Source organism: Miniopterus natalensis, chromosome 1 (genome assembly GCF_054644295.1).
Source record: "Miniopterus natalensis isolate mMinNat1 chromosome 1, mMinNat1.hap1, whole genome shotgun sequence".
Lineage (NCBI taxonomy): Eukaryota > Metazoa > Chordata > Mammalia > Chiroptera > Miniopteridae > Miniopterus > Miniopterus natalensis.
This window is the reverse complement of record NC_142081.1, coordinates 151,383,959-151,405,388: the sequence shown is the minus strand read 5'-3', so window position 1 is coordinate 151,405,388 and position 21,430 is coordinate 151,383,959. Positions and strand designations below refer to the sequence as shown.

The 21,430-nt window shown below is 34.8% G+C and overlaps 1 protein-coding gene across 1 annotated transcript in view; it reads left to right on the top strand.

The window, feature by feature from the left end:
• Window positions 1-19,105, top strand: part of MMRN1 (multimerin 1) — a 47,272-nt gene extending 28,167 nt beyond the window's left edge. The window contains exons 6-8 of the mRNA XM_016203219.2: window positions 1,687-3,672; window positions 16,927-17,073; window positions 18,252-19,105. Coding sequence (XP_016058705.2) covers window positions 1,687-3,672; window positions 16,927-17,073; window positions 18,252-18,673 — 2,555 coding nt within the window. The 3' untranslated portion in view covers window positions 18,674-19,105. The remainder of the gene's footprint in view (window positions 1-1,686; window positions 3,673-16,926; window positions 17,074-18,251) is intronic.
• Window positions 19,106-21,430: the final 2,325 nt, after the last annotated feature.

The window sequence follows — 21,430 nt, the reverse complement described above, 5'->3', positions numbered from 1 at the left end:
GCTTAAATGCTAAGTAAAATTTGGAGAATTAAAATAGTTTATAACCTTTCTGGCATAATTATTCATGTTATTAAATACAAAAGCTAGGACCATTTCAGTATAATTTATCTTAATTGTGGCTTTGTAATCTTTTCTAATTAATTTAGCCATCCGTTAGTACTTAGTTGCTATGTGTCATTGATTACTATTCCACACTTCATATGGTTTTATTTTTTCTATTACATACAAATTGATTTTCACTTAATTTTTTTTGCCTTTTAAATTTATTTCAGTCTTCACTAGGTTTAGAAAGGTACAATAATTTTTTTTGGAAATCCTAGACCCTAAAGGTCAATTGAGCTTTAGGGTCTAGAATTTCCAACATTGATTTTTAGGGTCGAGAATTTCCAGGAAACTATTCATGTTAACAACATTTATAGCTTTATCTTAGTACCAGATTAAATAATACCACGATGCTCAAGCAATACCTCATTCTATTCAGGATAATTGCTTTTTCATAATAGTTTTTCTGTCATACATCTTAAATACTTTAGAACTTGCTAACACAATATATACATGTAGAGATTATATATTTTAGTCCTATAATCACCTTTTTTGAGTAGGCTTCATAGTAGCCATAACTCATTTTATAACATCCCATTGTTCAGACCTTGTTTAACATTCTTTGTATTGTGTTGCCTGTATTTTACATTATAGTCATTGCTTAGATTTTGGAATGGACATACCTTCTATCTTCATATGTATTATAAATATGCCTTAAGTATTTGTTTTATTTTTTCTCATTTTCTGTTTTTGTAACAGGCTTTTGGTTTCATTTTGTTTTGTTTTTAAGTTTTACATTTTAATATGTGCATTTTCTAATCTAAATTGTTCTGAATAGTGCAGGATGTTTTCTCTTTTCCTTTTTTTTTTTTTTTTTTTTAAGTGCTACTTGTAGAACTGTCCACAATCCTAGCTTATGATTTGTCCATGCTTTCTAATACTGGAGATACTATGATGTGCTTCATTAGTGGGAAGTGGCCTCTTCTCTTTTTGCTAAGAATTAATGTCATGTTATAATACTTAAGGTATATATTGAATTCCTGTTTTCATTTGACTTAGTGATCTCCAAACCTCTCATTATTATTTTATTGTTGTTATAAACTATTGCTGAATATTTTGACTATTACTTTATATTGTTCCTCATTTGAGAATCTCATAAAATTATTTCTCTGCAATTTATTAGTTTTTATAAGCTCGAAACACAGGCTTTGAAAGTTAATTACTAGAAACCTAGTAACACAATCATGACCTAACATTAGATATTACTTACTAAGGCAGAAAGCCCAAAGTCATGTAGTTTTGTACAAGACTAAAACTAGACCTAGAGTCATTGCATACAGGAGCCTGTTAACTGAAGACAGTAGTACTTCCCTCATGTATTTTACCCAGAGGAACTTAGAGTTGTGGTTCTGGTGTGTTCTACACCACAATTGATTTCTCCCTTCAGACTTATGAATTAAGAAAGTGATCACCATCTATAAACTACAGAAATTTTAAAATTTTCATAAGTGTAATCAAGAAGTATTTTTATTATTACATGTTATTAGTGTTTGGCCTCAAACTTTTTATCTTTTTAGAGATATTTAAAATTTACATAGTTAAAATTATGTGTCATTTATTGTTGTTTATTACTTCTTTCTCTAGGTCTAAAATCCAAAAGCATTAATGATCTGATAAAGGAGATAGTTAAACAACAATTGAAAATTTTCCAAAATGACATGGGAGAGACAAAAGCTCAGCTCCTCAAGACTGTATCGAAACTATCAAAGGACCTCGAAGACACCAAACGCGTAATTCAACAAGTCAATGAATCCGTGGTGTCAATAGCAGTCCAGCAAAATTCTGTTTTAATGCAGGAAAAGAGTCCCACTTTAACTGATATACTAGATCTGAAAAATCACATTGTGAATATAAGACAAGAAATGACTTTTGCATATGAGAAGCCTATTAAAGAACTAGAAGCAAAACAGACTTATTTAGAAGGTGCTCTAGAACAGGAACGGTCAAGGAACATTCTGTATCACGAATCCCTCAATAAGACACTTTCTAAAATGAAGGAGGTACAGGAGCTGCTTCTGTCAACTGGACAAGCATCACATCAGGAGAGTGTTCCAGCTGCAGAGTCGGTTGGCAACAATGTCCCTGAGCACCTGTCTACTCTTCATGAGAATGTAAAGAAGCAAGGTTTGATGGTCTTGCAAATGCTGGAGGATCTGCACATCCAAGACAGCAAGATTAGCAACCTCACCATCGCTTTGGAAATGGAGAGAGAGCTTGTCAGGGGTGAATGTGAAGACGTGTTATCCGAGTACAGAAGTGATTTTAAATTTCAAATTAAGGAAACAGAAGAGAATTTACAAATTCTAAACCAAACGTTAGCTGAGGTTCTCTTTCCCATGGACAATAAAATGGATAAAATGAATGAGCAACTAAATGACTTGACTTTTGATATGGAGATCCTTCAACCCTTGCTTGAGCAAGGGGCATCACTTAGAGAGATAGTGGCATATGAACAACCTAAAGAAGCAAAAGCTACAAGGAAAAAAGTGGAAAATCTGACTAGTGCTGTCAACAGTCTAAATCTTCTTGTCAGAGAACTTACAAAAAGATACAACTTACTTAGAAATGAAGTACAGAGTCGCAGTGATGCCTTAGACAGACGTATCAATGAACATGCCTTAGAAATGGAAGATGGCCTAAATAAGACAATGATTATTATAAATAATGCCATTGATTTCATTCAAGATAACTACATGTTAAAAGAGACTTTAAGTACAATAAAGTGCAATCCCAATGCCCTTGATAAATGTAGCCAAAATATGGAAACTATTTTGACATTTATGACTCAATTCCAACATTTGAATGATTCTGTTCAGATTTTGGTCAATGACAATCAGAGATATAACTTTGTCTTGCAAGTTGCCAAGGCCCTTGCAGGTATTCCTAAAGATGGAACACTAAGTCAGTTCAACTTTCAAAAGATTTATCAAATGGTCAATGAAACCACTGCCCAAGTGATAAAATACCAGGAAAATATGAGTCATTTAGAGGAAAAAGTGCTCTCAGCCACAAAGATTTCCCAAAATTTTGAAACTCGGTTGCAAGACATTGAGTCTAAAGTGACCAAGACGCTCATACCTTATTATGTTTCACTAAAAAAAACCAGTGTGACCACAAATGAGAGAGACCAGGTTCTTCAACTGCAGGTATTAAATTCTAGATATAAGGCACTAGAAGCAAAATCCATTCATCACTCAATTAACTTCTCCTTACTTAACAAAACCATCTATGAAGTTTTGACGATGTGTCATAATGCTTCTACACGTATATCAGAACTGAATGCTACCATACCTAAGTGGATAAACGGCTCCCTACCAGATATTCAGCTTCTTCGAAAAGGTCTGACAGAATTTGTAGAAACAGTAGTTGAAGTAAAAACTCAAATTGCTGTATCTAATTTAAGTTGGTATATAAATCAATCATTATCTAGTAGTCTTGCAAATGTTTTCAAGTCTCAGAAGCAAGTAAAATCATTGCTGAAGAAAAATGCATTTAGGAAACCACCAGTGAATGTTACCACTGTCCTGGTCAGCCGAGCCCAAAGAAACACAGACAACGTGCAAGCTTCTGGTAAGCTATCACTGAAAATCACCTTGAATCTCTCTTTCTGTTTAAATGGTGCTTAATAGATCTGTAGTTTCAAAACACCATAAGGTATAGAAGGCACTTAACTTGAATTTGGGTAAGTAGTTATGTAATTCAAAGGTCATTGAAGTATTATTTAAATCGATCCTATTCTATGTAAATTAGGCATCAATACAAAACAAGTGCTTATAGTGTATGTATTTGTCTGCGTTTCTTAACTTTTTTCTGATAAGACAATCAAATCTGCCCCTGTAGAACATTTTTCTTTGCATATGTAAATAAAGAATGCTATTAGACAGTGAGCTCCCTGATGAATAAGCCCAGACTGTCTTGTTCATTTTGGCATTACCTGGCGAAATGTCTGGTATGTGATAAGAGCTCAATAAATGTCTGTTGACTGACTGAATGACTGCATAAGTAAGCAGGCATTTCATTTTGGTAGATCACAGAAGGCCACAAATGCCCCACTAAGTATCTTAGTTTGTTCGAACTGCCATGAGAAAATACCACAGACTGGGTGGCTTACAAACAACAGAAATGTATTTCTCACAGTTTTGGAGGCTAGCAAGTCCAAGATCAAGGTGACAGCCTGGTCACATTCTGGTGAGGGCCCTCCTTCTGGTTCACAGCTGGTGACTTCTCACTGTGTCCTCACATAGTGAAAGGGGAGAAGGATCTCTGTGGGGTCTCTTTTATAAGAACACAAATCCCATCCAGGGGGGCGCCACCCTCATGACGTAAGCACTTCTTTCCAAAGGCCCCAGCTCCTTATATCATCAACTTTGGGGGTTAGGGTTTCAACATAATAATTTTGGGAGGAATTTAGGCACGGTTTTGTAAAAAGTGGTCTTTGAAACTTTGGAGCGGAGGGTTGGGTGAGGTAAGAACAATCTCAGAAGCATGAAGCTAGCTGTAGTAGTGTGTAGCCTGACTGCAAAAAAATGAAATTAGAAATACCAGTTAGGACATCACTGGAAACAGCAATAAGGGACAGATCTCACAATCGTTGAAACAGTTGTGAGAAATGTTGTGAAAGTAAAATCAACAGAAACAGAGGGATAGTGGAAAAATTAATGATCTGAGGCTCAACCAATCATAATTCTGGTCTCTGTAGTTTCAGTTAGTTTGTGTGTAGCCTTCAGTAAGTTCATCACTCTGCAGAAACTGTGTTTCTTCCTTGTAAGTAATGGGAGTGCAGTTGATATTTTACTGAGCTTATTGGTAGAAATATGTTGCAGACTGCATCACTATAAAAAAATGTGAGCTGTTCACAGCCTGAATGCTCGGCTCTTAGGGATGGAGGGATCTAGAATATTCTAAGGTTTTGAATTTGGGAAATGAGAGAGTGGTGGTACCATTAACAGATGTTTGTAAACACTGAAGAAGGGGCATAAATTTGGGAAGAAAGAGAAATTCAGTGCAATGCATATAAACTGCTTAATAGTCTCTCTGATGAAAGAAGTGTTTTATGAATATGTTTGGCATATGAGTAATATTAAATACTCTTCCTACAGTGAAAAGAATAGCTATGATTCCTACTAAAGGAAATGGCACTGTTCCTCTGATATATATCTGCAATTGAATTATATACTCATTTGGGTGAATTTTGTGATTTATTGCTTTTTAATTACAAAAGGGTGATCATTATCTTAACATAATATGACTCATATTTAATCTCTGAAAGTTTTGATATTTAAAATCACAAAATATACAAGGCTGAATGTTCTCTTGACTATTTAAATTATTGTATTTATTTTTGATTCCCTTCAAATTAATCTGACCCAGGAGAACTAACCTTGCTCTCTGGAATCATAGAACAAATTATTTAGACATATATGTTTCTAAGAGAAAGGTAGTACTTCTATATTCCAATGTTCTTACAATAATAATTTTAGGGAAAATAACAAATTGTTCTTTTTCCATACTATTATAATCCTTGGTCTTCCTGTGATTACTGCAAATGAGTTTCTTTTAAGCTCTATAGGATATGTAGTCATACCCCAGGCAAAGTGTGTCATTCTTTTTCCTAAACAAAAAACACCTGGACTTATGCAGTAACTATAAATTTTTGATATTAATTCTAAGTTAATTGAGTTAAAAGGCTTAATAGGGAGGGCATAAGAACTTATAGACTTTTATAATATAAAGAATGCATTTTAGGAACTTATAATTATTGGGCCTAATGGGCAAATAATTAACTCAGTTCCAATTCTTTTCTGCAATGATGCCCTGATAAAATTGTTTCCTGATCCTTTATTTACTGTAAGTAGAATTTTTATAGGCTTGTGATTAATAATTAATTAACAGTTCTTTATTTTTATCTCAGTGAAGATAACCAATAACGATGTCAGGGCAATAAAGATATATTCACCTACTTTCATGTATGGGGTGGATATTCACTTTATGTAACGTAATTTTAACTGGGTGCATAGATATGCGTGTTCATTAAGCCGGTGCTACTTCTATGGGCCATAAACCTGGTGGCACTCATTGGGCAGCTGAGCAGGTAAAGTCTATGCACAGTGATGAAACCAGTGGACTCAGGCTAAGTTCTCCTATACGAATAAATTGCAAAATCAACTACTTCCTTTCATACCCTGTTTTATACTGGGGGGGGGACACACTGGCTAAATTTGGTCATATTTCCTTTGAATTTTGCTATTGTATTACAAATAGCAAATAGCCTCATTGATCCCCTACATAACTAACGCATCTCACAATGATATTATTCAGATTATAGCCACTATCATTTACAGAATAAGTGCAATCTGTTAGAAGAAAAATCATATAAACATGTTTTTTAAAATTTAACCTTAATTTTAATGCCAAATTTACTTTGAAGCCTAATAATAGTAATTTTGTAATAATATTGGATACTATTTAGCACTTATTCTATATATCCTAGGCACTGTATAAATTACACTCTATACATTACTTCATTTAATAATACCTATGAGGTAACTATCATTATTCTTATTTTGATGAGTAGACTAACCCTCGGGTGGATGAGCTAGAGGATCCTGTCTATGCCCGGCCGGGCGTGGCTCAGCGGTTGAGGGTCGACCTGGCATCCAGGCGATCGGGGTTCGATTCCCGGTCAGGGCACATGCCCAGGTTGCAGGCTCGATCAGTGACTCATCATTGATCTTTCTCTCTCTCTCCTTCTCCTTTCCTCTCTCTGAAATCAATAAAGATATATATAAAAAAAAAAAAAAAAAAAGGTCATGCAACTAGTAAGTGATGGAGCCTGACTCCTATTCTGTGGGACTCAGGGCTCAGGCCTTAGCCACTGGACTCAAAGAGATTGTGGGGGGTGTTCAGCTGCCCCCTCCCCCTTTCCTCCTGTTTGATGCCTCACACCCGTTTAAGAGCCTGAGCATACCCGAATGTCCCCACGGCCAGAGTTGGCATTCCCAGGGACTTGCCTTTCTTGAGGACCCAAATACTGCCCCTCGTTTCCCCATCGGCCGGGAGGCAGTAGAGGTGCTACATGTCAGCTTGGCTTTTCCGTGACATGACCAGTAGGCAGTTATCATTTAAAGCCACCACCAGCTGTCACAGGCCTCCTTTTGACTGACGCAGAAGGGCAGCCTTTAGAGCTCCCATCCCTGTCACTCCCGCCTGAGCCGTTGTGACTCAGTGATGCCGGTTACGATTCTTCCCAGGCCAAGGCCGATAAGCTGTTCCAGTTGGTTGGCTAAATATTTGATTTTTTTTCTAAACAATATTGCAGTGGACACCAAGAGGGTCTGAACTCATCTTTGAAGATTTGTTTGTATAGCGATTGGCAGAGTGGGCCCTGCAGAGAGTGTGGCTGCTCGCGGCTGTGACATCGGTCGCAGCATCACTGCTGAGGACGCGCGTCCCCTCGGTGAGACGCGCGCTTCATTTTGATCGGTTCCAAAAAAACACCAGAAGTATGTGGCGCCCCTCAGTAAAACAGTTTTACTCTTAATTATCTCTTCACTCCTCCTAAGAAAGATGATATTCTGTAAGAGACTTGCTCATACACCAGATACAACTTTTTAAATGATAAACTGCTGTGAACATAAGCAGTTTAAAAGAGAAAAATAAGACCCTAGTAGATATTTAACTGTTTCATATGGCTTTGAAACCGTTTCTAACTTCTGTGACTGCATAAAGGCAGTTGGGGTGACTAAAGAGCACTGAATTTGGAATCGGGGAACCAAAGTTCAAATCCTGCCTGGCAACATATTTATTTGTAATAAGTAATTTTTCTAGACCTTACTTTCCTCATTTATAAAATAAGAATAACACACCTACCTTACAAGTTTATTTTGAGGATCAAGGAAATAACCTGCATACAGTATATTATTATGTTCCTTATGACTATATGGTACAATTTTCTTAGCTATATTTAATGTCTATACTTTATTTTTATAATATTGTCATTTAATATTTCATATATAAATATTTCCATTCATCAGCATAGTTTAGACTCATACCATCCCACTGTTCCCTATCTTTACTTTATAGATCACTGTTTTACTTTATAAATCATTGTTTTAAATTCAACATAGTGTTTATAAATGAGCTTATGCTTATTACATACAATAAATCAAAAAGAACAGGAGACGAAATCTAAAGGTCTTACTGTATAAAAGTGCATGTACATTGACAAGCACTGAAAACACCTGCAAAAAAGTTTAAATGAAGGTTTTTTCCAAGGTATTTTCTATTCTTTCTATTCTTTTCTGTACTATTACAAATTAATATTTTCAAATATACCTCAAGATAACTAACAAATGGACTTCTGTACAAAATGTTTTAATATAAGCTGATCAAATTTTGAAGGATATTTGCTTGAATTTGAAATTTGTAATGTGTTTTATAAGGTCTCCAAAACTGCACACAATTTTGGTGATCTGATAGAAGCACTCATGGGATTCAGCATACAGTTATGCACACAGCTAAGGTTTGTTTGTTTGTTTATTTATTTATTTGAGAGAGAGAGGAGAGAAATATCAACACTGGAAAAATATGGATCGGTTGCCTCCCATATGTGCCCCAACCAAGCATCAAACTGAAACCTAGATCTGTGCCCTGACTGGGAATGAAACCCTCAAACTTGTGGTGTACTGGACGACACTCCAACCACCTGAGCCACCCAGCCAGGGCCAGCTATGGTTTATCAGGATCAGCCAGGGAAAATGAGACAGGCAGAGTCTGGAGAAATCCTGGCTTCCTTATGTTCTCTCCCTCCTAAGACGGTACACACTTACGTGTGCTTGTTTTTCCAGCCACGCACACATGCACACAAAATGTACTAACACGTGTGCAATATTTCTGCCCAGAGAAGCCTATCAGGAAATATTCAGCGCCCAAGGGTTTTATCAGGGCTGTCTTGGTCAGTTTGGGTTGTTGTAACAAAGTACCATAGATGTGTGGATTATAAACAACAGAACTTTATTTTTCACAGTTGTGGAAGCTGGAAGTCTGAGATCAGGCCAGCATGGGCAGGCCCTGGTTTTCTTTGTATCAGGATTCATTAGCAAACCTGTCCCCTGGGGATAGCATCCTCAGTTTGTGTCAATAAAGCATATCCGTGTTGAAGCGAATATTAAATGAGCTACTTTTTGTTCATGGTTCCCTGGGAGAAAGACTCCCCTAGAGTTCCATAGGACTCCCCTTCATGGGAAGGACGACAGTTAAAGAAAGAATGCTCACAAACCAGCAATCCTTTTCTGAACCTTGCTTGCAGTGAAGTGGCCATGATATCTGAGGTGAGCAGTCAGAAACCCGTGCATTTAATGCTCACATCTGAACCAAAATTTATGCCACATGGTCTGACAGAAGGAAATGGGACAGAACACTAGGTTCCACTGGCACAGTCCATGCCTGTGCTGCGGTTCTTTCTCTCACAAGAATCGTACGGGCTATTTTTCAACAACAGACTGTTATTTTGACAACAGAGACTAGAAACAAAATTTGATTATGAACTAGCCTGTAATGAATACAATGAATAGATGTCTTTATACTGGTCATTAACAACATTAGAAATTCAAAATTGTACAGTATTATTTTGTGCCATATTGATTATTAAACATGAAAAGGAAAGTGCAGGAGTTATTAAATCACAGATTGTGAACTTGTTGCACAATCATCTAAGTGGAGAGGATACTTGCATCTTCACAAAATATTGTAGCATAAAAATAATTGCTGTGCCATGCATTAACTACATAGAAGCTTGAAAAACATACTTTAAACGTCTTTAATTGCAATTTTTCTATACACAGCTTATTAGTGGTTCTGAAAAAAATAAGTATTTTGTTATAAATTTAACTCGAATTATTCAAATCTATTTTAAATGTCGTTTAAGGAGAAAATATCACATGGCACTTTATTGATATCGTTGATTGATCTAAACTCTCGTCTCTTCAACTCTAAAAATAAACTACCAGTAACATTATTACAGTGTTTGGAGAACTGAAAAAATCAGTGAAAGAAAGTTATTTCATGACACTGTGTGAGAATGATATAGGAACCAAACAAAACACACATTTACATTTTCCAAAAAAGGAAATCATTTTTCATGATTAATCAATACTCCTTTAAGAATTCTGTATATTCTAGGTTTTATAATCTTAAGTAAGTGTTAAATTTTGAAATTAAGATTTAAGGGGTATAAGCATGAAGATGGTGTTTTGAAACTCTGGGTATAAGTAAGATAAGCCAGGGGAATGTGCATGCAGCAGAGACAGAAAAGGGAGCAGAGTCAGGGAAAGAGCGTCCTTGGGGAGAGACGTCAGGAAAGCATGTCGACAAGAGACAAAGATGTAGTGGGATGGTCATGGTTTATGTGGACATTAGCATCTAACTGTATTTTCTAACACCACGAGAGTAAATTAGAAGTTATGGAAAATATTTAACCCAAATAATTATCTGAAAAATAATGAGGAGACATCAACACTACCTGTAAAACATAATCGAAACTCAGTACCTTTATTGTAAACGAAGAATTCACAAAGCCTTGTGTAATAGTAAGCTAAGAATTTTGCTTGAGGAAGAACTGCCTCAAAATCTTTTTAAAACACTTTCTTAGATTAAAGACATAGTAAAAGTATATAATTTTTATTATACAGTGTTACATTAGCTTAAAATATTATGCTTGAACTTATTTAAGCAGTTTTTCTCTTAGAATCAAAATAAACTATCTTTAATGTTATTATTCTTTTTGGAAAATCATAACAATTCTTAACTGTTCAGTTCAATTAACAAGTATTAATTAAGTGCCATATGGTATCTGGTATTGTTCTAGAGCTTTGAGTATATCATAATGTTAAAAAATCCCTGTCTTCCTGAATTAAAATGTAAATTACAAAATATGTTAAAAGGCGATAAATGCTATGCATCAAAGAAAAACCAAAGAAAAATAAGGAAAATCAGAGTACTGTGGGATATACAGAGCAGATTGCAGCATTATTAGAGAAGATAGGATAGATGTCATTTTTTGGAAAACAAGTGAAATCTGCAAGAAACTGGGAAAGGAAAGGAATAGGAAGACAGGAGGGCCCTGGCTCAGAAGTTGCTGTTTCTGATGTACAGGCAATGATAGACTTCTCGCTAATCTGTTGGAAACTTCATTCTGCCCTAAATAGGATCAGTTATCTGTCCTCTGCAAAGTTATTGTTTAAATGAAGAAATAAAAATTAAGATCTTGATACTAAAACAGAACTAAGCAATAAAGTACAAATTAAATATTTAAATAAATAAATAAAAGTAAAATAATATATTACAATACATGTTAATGTATTGTAATACATGTTATATATACATGTATATATAATGTATATACATGTTATATATAACATGTATAATATAAATAAAAAATAAAAATGCAGTAGAAGGTATCATTACAATGTGCCCCTACATTTTATTCACCAAGTACCTAGTGAGTAAATTCTGCGTGAGCACTGAGAAAGACTGAGTGGAAAGTGTGGTAAATTCAACAGTCTCTCTTCTCATGGAGTTTATACGTTATTATAATAGGAATGGCAAATGTTAGCAAAGGCGGGGTGATTTGAAAATGTAGGGAGCTTTCCAATCATTTCAAATTTAACATGAACATTTATGAAATATGGAAGTGGAATTAATAGAAAAGTGTAACTTGAGCACATATCAGAGTCCAGAAAGCAAAAGCCAAAACAAATTGAGACTTATGAAACATTCCAAGGCAATGGCAAAGTAATTTTAGTCATGCTCAGAGCAGGGAATGAATATTGAAAGATTAGTTATAGTACTTGCACAAGATAGTAGAATGTTGAGTTGGCAGAACTGTTCAACTGATTGCACAGATCTGCAGTAAAGAAAATAAATGGACTAGAAAGAATTTAAGAGCTTTGAAGCCGAAGGTGGAGAAGTGGAGAGTGTGCTTAAAATGAGTCCATGACTCTGGAAAAACATGCCGGTGGCATGATGCCACTTGTAAGCTATGAAACATAAAATATACCAATTCATGTCTTACCTTAAAGCTCACACACTCCCAACAGCTGAGAAATCCTTTATCATTATTATGTTTTTGGTTTATAGTTTTCCAGACATCATAGATATATTGGAAGGACTATGTTTCAGTAATTTTCTTCCAGATAATCAAATCCTTTTGATTATTTTATAAAATGAATAATATATAAAATATTTTATTTTATATAATATATAAAATTAGAATAATATTCTAATTTTAGAATATTTGTAAAATTATAACAAATTAGAATATTTGTAAATTTAGAATATTTGTAAAATCATTGGCACTTTTAGTGCTTTGATGTTTGAAGAAATATCATGAAATCTATAGATATGTAATTAGATTGTTGCTTTTTGCTTAAACTAGGCAGTTGAAGTGGGCTATGAAGACTTACTCTAAACTAAGATTCCACAAATAACTATTGGAATTGCACAATAAAAATTGTTTGGTGATTTAAAAACCTCTGTAATTTTTGAAAAACTGTGAAGAAGGGATAAAGTATTGGATAAGAATGATGTGGTTATCTAGTTAATCTTTCCCTACTTTGTTTATTTATCTTTAGGAAGACCTTTCAGCACTTCTGTATGTCAGGGACTGTGCTATTCAGTAGTGACACAAAGTTTAAGAGATGAAAGACCTGCACCCTGACTCACAAAAGCTCACACTCTGGTTGGAAGGAAGAAGGGCATGGGAGCAATTAGAGTACAGTGTGCTAAATTTAATAAGCCAATTCCCAAGCGTCAGACAATAATTAAGAGAATTATATGTAATTAAGTCTTTTGACAGGCATAGGGAAGATGTCAAAAGGAAAATGATGATTTATTGAAGGCCTATTTTTGTTGTTAATTCAAGAACAAATTCCCTACCAGAGATATATGCAGAAACTTATAAAGGTATCTAACCATTTTTAAGTAGTTTAGAAATCAGGTAGAAAAATGAGAGTGAAATGATTCACAAAGGTATATTTGTAGCCTATGTAACAAAGTACAAATAGTTTTAATTGACAAATCAGTGCCAACCAATCTTTAGTTGTGTGTTATAAAGCTGTGTACTTGACACTGATTCATAAAGTATTTGTATCAGTGACTTGGATGAACACATGAAACATAACTTTGGAAATGATAAGAAAGATGGGAGGGTGGTTAAAACATTGCATACAGAATTAAAACAAAGACCAGAGATGATAAGTCATACACAATAAGATACATTTAATTATCAGTAATAATTGTGAATTCTTGTTAAAATAAATTAAATAAAAAAGGGATTTTTAAAGACCACCTGTGATGTCAGAACATAGAAGTCCTGTTATGACACAATGCAATTCAGGTACAAAAATAGACAATCAACACTTAATGCTTATGTACCATTATGTAAGGTCATTTCATTTTGACAACTGTTACCATAGCTTGCTCTGATTAGACTCAATTCACACTATGTCCAGTTCTGGGAACCATAGGCTTAATTTTAGGAACTGTTATGTGGACTATTTCGGCAGGGACTTAGAGGCCAGAGGTATCTAAAACATCAAGGAAAGCAAGGAACTTAAAACACAAGCAGCAGAAGCGGGTGCAGAGCAGTGGGCGAGGCACCCCGGACAGATAATCTGCAGGCCAGATGACGGAGGTCCTGGAAGGCAAACCGCGTGGTCAGCAAGTTTGAGCTCCTACAGCAATGAGGAGACATGCAGGCCCCAGTTAGACGCAAGTGAATTTTTACTCCAGGTGAATGACCCTACAAAGGAATTGAAATAAAGGGCAAAATGGCACCCTCTGAAATGGCTCGGAGAAGAGCAAGGCAAGACCCCGTTTCTAGAGGTAATGGAACACATGCAGCGTGCCCCCTGAACAGTAAGGAGAAGGCGAGGGCCCAGCTCCTGGAGAATCGCAGTAGAGCCAACAGCAGCGCGGATTTCTTAGTTTCTGAAATCTGCCTGCCGAGAGCAGGTTTGACCCCTGATTCATGGGCAGGGGAGAGTCTGCAGGGGACAGCGGCGTTTTCCCATCTTGGGAAATAAGAATTACAGAGCTAATCAGGCTACCTAAATGATTCAATATTCCCTCAACTCCACTGCACAGTTGATTCATTCCTAGTGAAACATAAATTAAATACTATTCTGTGAGTTGATCACTATGCTAGATTCAGAGAATGTGAAAATAGATGAAGCCACTGCTTTGACATAAAGAACTCACATTTGCCCAGTCGGGCGGGGCTCAGCGGCTGAGCATCGACCTGGGATCCAGGAGATCGAGGTTCGATTCCCGGCCAGGGCACAGGCCCGGGTTGCAGGCTCGGTCCCCAGTGCGGGAGGCAACCGATCAATGACAACTCTCTCATCGATGTTTCTATCTCTCTCTCCCTCTCTCTGAAATCAATAAAGATATATTTTAAGAAAAGAATTCACATTTTTATAGGTAATGGGAAATCATTAAAGATTTAAAAACTAGCAAGTAATGGGCTTGGTTTTAGAATGATAACAAACAGCAAACGGGTTTAGTAACCTATTCACATGGCTGAGAAACAATGTTTACAAAATGTAGGCTGATTTAAAACATTTGTTAAAAGATATTACATGTGTAACATTTTTATATGTACCTTAGTTGGGAAAATACTTTATGGGGCATTGCAGAAAATTTAAATTAGTTTCTACCTGCATAAATAATATATATTTTCCTTGCCAAAAATTTGAATAATACAGGCATGCAATTTGGTCACATTTTATGTGAAATTGAATTATTTAAATATGAAGTAGAATGTATATAAAGTATTTATAGGTTGCACTTTCTGAGAAAAATGTTAAACAATGCAAATAATCCTAAATTTAAAAATCATTGAAATGAGTGGATTGTAAAGTGTGTACAGTGTTGCCACAGCGTGGTGCCGAAGTGATAACTGTGGCCAGTAATGTAAGTATTCTTCCAACCTATTCTCTGTATTTACATGATTATGTTTTACATTTATAACCATATTCATAATTTGAGGCTTTCTAAATAAGTGAAACTATTCTGTATCTAATGTGTGAACTGGAACTTACTGTTTTCAGTCAATCAAATGTGCCGGGTGTCTACCTCATCCTTTAACAGCTGCCTAATATTATTTAGTGAAAAGATACTGGAATTCATTTAACAAGTCCCACATCAATGGTCATTAGGTGCCTTAACAATTGTCCACTAAGGCAAATGATGTCATAAAGAATATTCTTGGACAATTATCTTTGTATACATAAGAAATGTGTCTGGAATATATATTTTACCAGGTAAAATTTCTGGTTCAAAGCAAATGAACCTTTTATATTCTAATAAATATGGTGCAATTGTCCTATTTAAAGGTTCTAACAATTTAAACTCTAACCAACATTGTATGAGAATGCTCGTTTTCTCCCGTATTGCCATGATGGAATGTTTTGTATCTTTTTTTAAATCATTTTTAATTTTTCAATTACAGTTGACATACAATATTATATTAGTCCCAGGTGTACACCCCCATGATTAGACATTATGAAACTTATTAAGTGATCATCCCGAGAAATCTCATATCCATCTGACACCATACAGTTATTAGAATATTATTGACTATATTCCCTATACTGTACTTTACACCCCCGTGACTACACTGTAACTACTAATTTGTACTTCTAAATCCCATCACTTTCTCACCCATCCCTCCAAACCCCCTGCCATCTGGCAACTGTCAAAATATTCTCTGTGTCTGTGAGTCTGTTTCTGTTCTGTTTGTTCATTTATTTTTACTTTTAGATTCAGTTGTTGATAGATATGTATTTATTGCCGTTTTATTGTTCATATTTTTTATCTTCTTCCTCTTAAAGAAGACCCTTTAACATTTCATGTTTTCTATCTTTTAAATGTTGACACCTCATATAAAAACGTTGGTGGAGGTAATTTATCATTCCTTCATTAGTAGTGAGGTTGACTAATGTTTAAAATTTTTCATGAGCATTCATGTTTTTGTTCAGTGATTTGCCAGCGGATATCATTTGCTTATTTTTTTACTTTTTTTGAGGGGTTACATTTTTTGTTGTTGTTTTGGATTCGTCAGAACTTTTCACATATTATGGATATTAGTCATTAGATTGTTGTGTCTATTGTTTTGTTTTCTCTTAATTTGTCACTTATCTTCGAATTTTGATAATGGTGGCTTTTATTGCAAATGAGTTTTAATTTTTTTGGTAGTCAAACAAGGATTTTTCTATTATAGCTTCTGGTTTCTGTTTTGTTTTGCTTTGCTTTGAAAGAGTTTTCCAAAATTTTAAATCTCTACATAGATATATTTTTTATTTGACTGTAGTGCAATTATATGAGTTGTTTTTTTTTAATATTTAGTACTTTTGTACATGTGGAATTTATGTTTTTATGGATATCCAATTACCTGAGCACAATGTATTGAATAGATATTTTGCTTTTCCAATTATTTGAAATATTACCTTTATCATGTACCAGTTCCAAACATACATGATTCTGTGATCAGATATCCTGCACTGTTCTACAGCTGACCAAAATATTTATATTTCCGCACAAATAAATGCAATAGACCACAGAATTATTCCCACTTCCAAGAATCAAGAAAGAGAGCTCTGAGAGTTAAGGGACTTGCATGAAGTCCTGTGACTACACTGGTGACCCACCTGGACCTGGGAACCCATTTTTCTTATTTCTTAGTATTTTTTTCTCACTGCTGCAAAGTATGATTGAAGCCATCAGAAAACAGGTCACTTTTATCATGTTTTCCTGATTCTTTTTCAGTAACAGAGGAAGTGTGTAGCAGGTCCCCCTGCGAGAACGGGGGCACATGTATAAGTGGGAGAACCAGCTTTATCTGTGCTTGCCGACACCCCTTCACTGGCCACAACTGCACTGTCAAGCTGGTGGAAGAAAATGCCTTAGCTCCAGGTACGAAAATGCACGCATCCTTGGGCTTGTTCAAGGTCGTATGCAGAAAACATTTTGAAAATATTTACGAGTGAATATTTAAGCCTGCTTCATCGGGGCTCACTGGAGGATTAATTCCTTCTACTTCTGAAACTTATTGAATAATGCACGTGATTTACAAGTGAAAATGTCTTTTTGTCAGGTACATTCATATTGATGTTCACTTGTTGAAATTTTTAATATTGGTATAAGAGAGGCAGGCTTTTTTCCCCTGTGCATCCTAAAAGGAAAACTCTATCTCCTTAAACTCTTATCTCCATAAAGTTGTTAAACAGTACAACTTTGATTCGTCTCAGATATGGTCATTTAGATGAAGCTTTCCTAAGTGCTTACCAGCAAAGCTTACTTTCCATGAAGGTCGAGCTAATAATAGTGCCATTTGACTGGGTAAGGACTGGTCGAAGATGTCTTTTTTTGTGTCCATTTACCTTTGTAATGATTGGTTGCTATAAATTTACTTTGAGTGTGCCATTTCTGATTTTTTTGTACAAGAAAATATATGCAACACTTAAAATGTATTCTCTTTAATGAGAGCCAAAAAACCTACTTCAAATCAGGTTTTTAATATGCTGCACAGTGAAAAGGACATTTTTTAGTCTATTTTTGAATCTCAGCCTTTGTTAGTGCGTTTGGCATTAATTACATAGAAAATTCCTTTTGTCTACTTCTCTGTAGTGCATATGACTTCACTTGGTTTCCATTTAGCCTCTAGAAACTGTTTGACAAGGTGTTGGGGAAATTGTTTCCACATCATGTCAGCTTCAATTCCTTCAAGGGGCTTTAAAGCATTCTGGCAAACCATAATAATCACCGAGCGCTTTGAATTCCTTTGTCTCTGGAGAGATCAAAGCAATATGCAAATTAATCTTTGAGGCATTTTTGTGAGAGAGTTAAAATGTTATTATCATTGTGTCCTGATTTCAATGGAGAAACTGAGGCTCAGAGATGCTGTGGTTTCGGGTAACTCAGCCAAGAGACGAGGCAGGCCTCCAGGCACACCTGCCCTTGTTAAATAAGATGAATGACCTTTGCCTTCTGCTAATCCTCTTTGTAACTGAGACGAAATGATAAAGATATGAGGAAAGGCAAAACAAGAGAAAAACATAAAAATTAACTCTCTTCATTTTTTCCTTTAACAGATTTTTCCAAAGGATCTTACAGATACGCACCTATGGTGGCATTTTTTGCCTCTCACACATACGGAATGACTGCCCCTGGTCCTATTCTATTTAATAACTTGGATGTCAATTATGGATCTTCATATACTCCAAGAACTGGAAAATTCAGAATTCCGTATCTTGGGGTGTATGTTTTTAAGTACACCATTGAGTCACTAAGTCCTCATATCTCTGGGTTTTTAGTGGTTGATGGAAGAGACAAGCTCACATTTGAGTCTGAAAATATTAACAGTGAAGCACATTGCGATAGGGTGTTGACTGGGGATGCCTTATTGGAATTAAATTATGGGCAGGAAGTGTGGCTACGACTTGTCAAAGGCACAATTCCAGCCAAATTTCCCCCAGCCACTACATTTAGCGGCTACTTGTTATACCGAACATAAATTAGCATGAAAGGCAGACTCGCACCCCTGCTGAGAAGCTGCCAGTGTTTTTACTTACCTTTGCATGCACATCTGCTCTGTTTTTAGTTTTTCTACACAACATGAAAATCAACTTCTTTTTTAATCTGAGTAAGGCTGAAAATTTATTTCATAAAATTATTGGAATATCTTTTAGATAACCTGAATATGAGGGTATTCTTGCTCCTAAAAAGATTCAGTGGCTCAGAAAAAAAAGCGCATGTGCTAACATAACTATTTTTTTCTCATGTTAAGTCATTTCAATCTAAGGTAATATAAATTGGTAATGACTCAATATTGTCAGTCACAGCAGTCTTTCCAATAAAACATTAACTTGTATTATACTCTGCATACATAAATATTAACATATTTCTTGAATTCACAAATTCAAATAAATTACTCTAAGATCAAGAAGTGTTTTTTTTAATTTTGATATTTACTATTTACTGTTGATCAATTTTATATATTAAAATTTTCATATATAATAAAAATTAAGAAAGTTGAGTTTGACACTTGAAATGTGCTTAACTATTTCTGTAATTTGAGGATAAAGTAATTTGAGGACAAATATTTGAACATTTACACCCAAGTCTAAGGATATATAAGTGGATCTGTTACTTGTTTCCATCACATAATATCTGTAGGGGAAAAATAAAACCTTTCTCATAGAGTGTCTTTCTGCAACAGGCCATTCACACCTGCCTGGGTTTTTATGCAGGGCACAGAATATTCTGAAGTAATGCTATAATTTATGGGATGTTCACTATGCTCAGATTCTCTTCTAAGAAATTTACATGTGATATCTCATTGATCCCTAACAAAGACTCTTATAAGATGGGTATTACTGTCATTACTTTTATATTTGAAGAAACTGAGAAAGAAAGATTAGTAAATGGACCAATTTCCACAACTACTAAGGACCGGGGCAGAATTTAGAATGAGGCCCTATCTTCTCCAGCACACACATCCATCCTTTACTTATAATTGCCTCCTACGGATATATTACAATTTATTTCCTAATCCCTTATCAAAAGTCATTGAGATTGTCTCCAATGTTTTTTGTTGTTGTGAACACCCTTAAAATAACTTCCTACATATTTGACAAAGCATTTCTGAAGAATTGATTCCTATAGGTAATAGTAAAAATAATAATGAAAAATGTTTGCTGTGCAAGCATTTCTCATGAATTAACTTGCTTAATGCTCACTGTAACCCTATGAATTACATATTAAACCTATGAGATACATACTACATTTTATCATCTACAGGCGAGAAATAGGCATATACAAAGTAAGTAATTTTTCCAATATTACAGAAAATTATGGAGATTTTCTTGAACAGAGGATAAGCATATTTTTAAAATTTTCATAGCTGCTACCAAATTGCTCTTGAAAAGATTTCTACCAATCCATAGTTCCATTTTGTTCATGTAAAATTGTACTTTTTATCCCTCACACATCCTCATCAAAACTCACAATTTTTAAATGCTGCCAACCTTGAAGGTGAAAATAGTATTTCCTTATAAGCAGAAGCTTGAGAATTTTTCAAATTTGCTGTAACTTGAAAGCATATGTCCAAAGACTTGTACACAAATGTTCGTTGAAGCTTTATTTGTAATAGCCAAAAATTAGGTGCCACTCACATATCTAGCAACAAATGGTTAAGCAAACTCAGGTTTATACATAGAGTAAAGCAATGATTTTCTTTTCATTTTTGTTGTTGTTTTTTATAATTTTTTTTTAATTCTAGAGAAGGAGCAATGGGGGAAGAGGGGAGAGAGAGATCAATCTCATATCCATTCATCAGTTATTTAATAAATATATACTTTGTGACAGGCAGGGCAAATCATATGTATATTTTAAAAAATCAAGTAAATCAGTACAGGCAGATGCTGCATTTGAAATACATTATCCAGAGACATGAGGTATTTACTACCATTAAAATCATGAGACGCTCAGTAAGAGTGGGAATGGATCTCTAATAACCAGCCCCTCTTTTTTCTGCACCTCTGACCAACCTTCCATTTCCTCCTTTTGGATCACTCAGGAACTGAGGAGGTTCATTTTCAGAGTGAAGTATTCCTATATTCTTACCAACCAAAACTCTCATTTTGGAAGAATGGGCTGATACCATTTGGGGACTATGAAATTATTAAAATAAACCACATTGCTCTTTGGTTGATTAGACTATTTAATCCTCAGAGAAAAATTGTTGTTGTTCATCTGTTTCACAGTATAAATTTACTGAATCAAATGAATTTCTAATTTATAGAAGTTCCATTAAATATATCATATACATTATATATCATACAAATATATTATTTATATATTATATCTTTTATATTATCTATACATTCCGTTAGTTATATATGTATAACTTAAGGTTTTACTTATCTAACATATATAAATATATATCTTTATCCATATATATAAATTATATATTATATGATATTAAAACTTTACATATTCTATATATAAATTATATATATTATATGATATAAAAAACTTAAGGGTTTTTATTCACTTTTAATTCAAGTATGAAGAAAATGGGTTGACAATTTGTACCTTTTTAAAAAAATGTTATGGTTTATTTTTGTCAACTTTTTCCCATTAGAAACTGGTTGAGTAATACTCTTTGTCTTTATCAAAGGCAATTTTGAGAGTAACAATTTATCTGATTAGTCAAAGCTGTTTGCATATCCTCTATTCTTGCCAGGTACCTGCGGGACACATTAAAGCA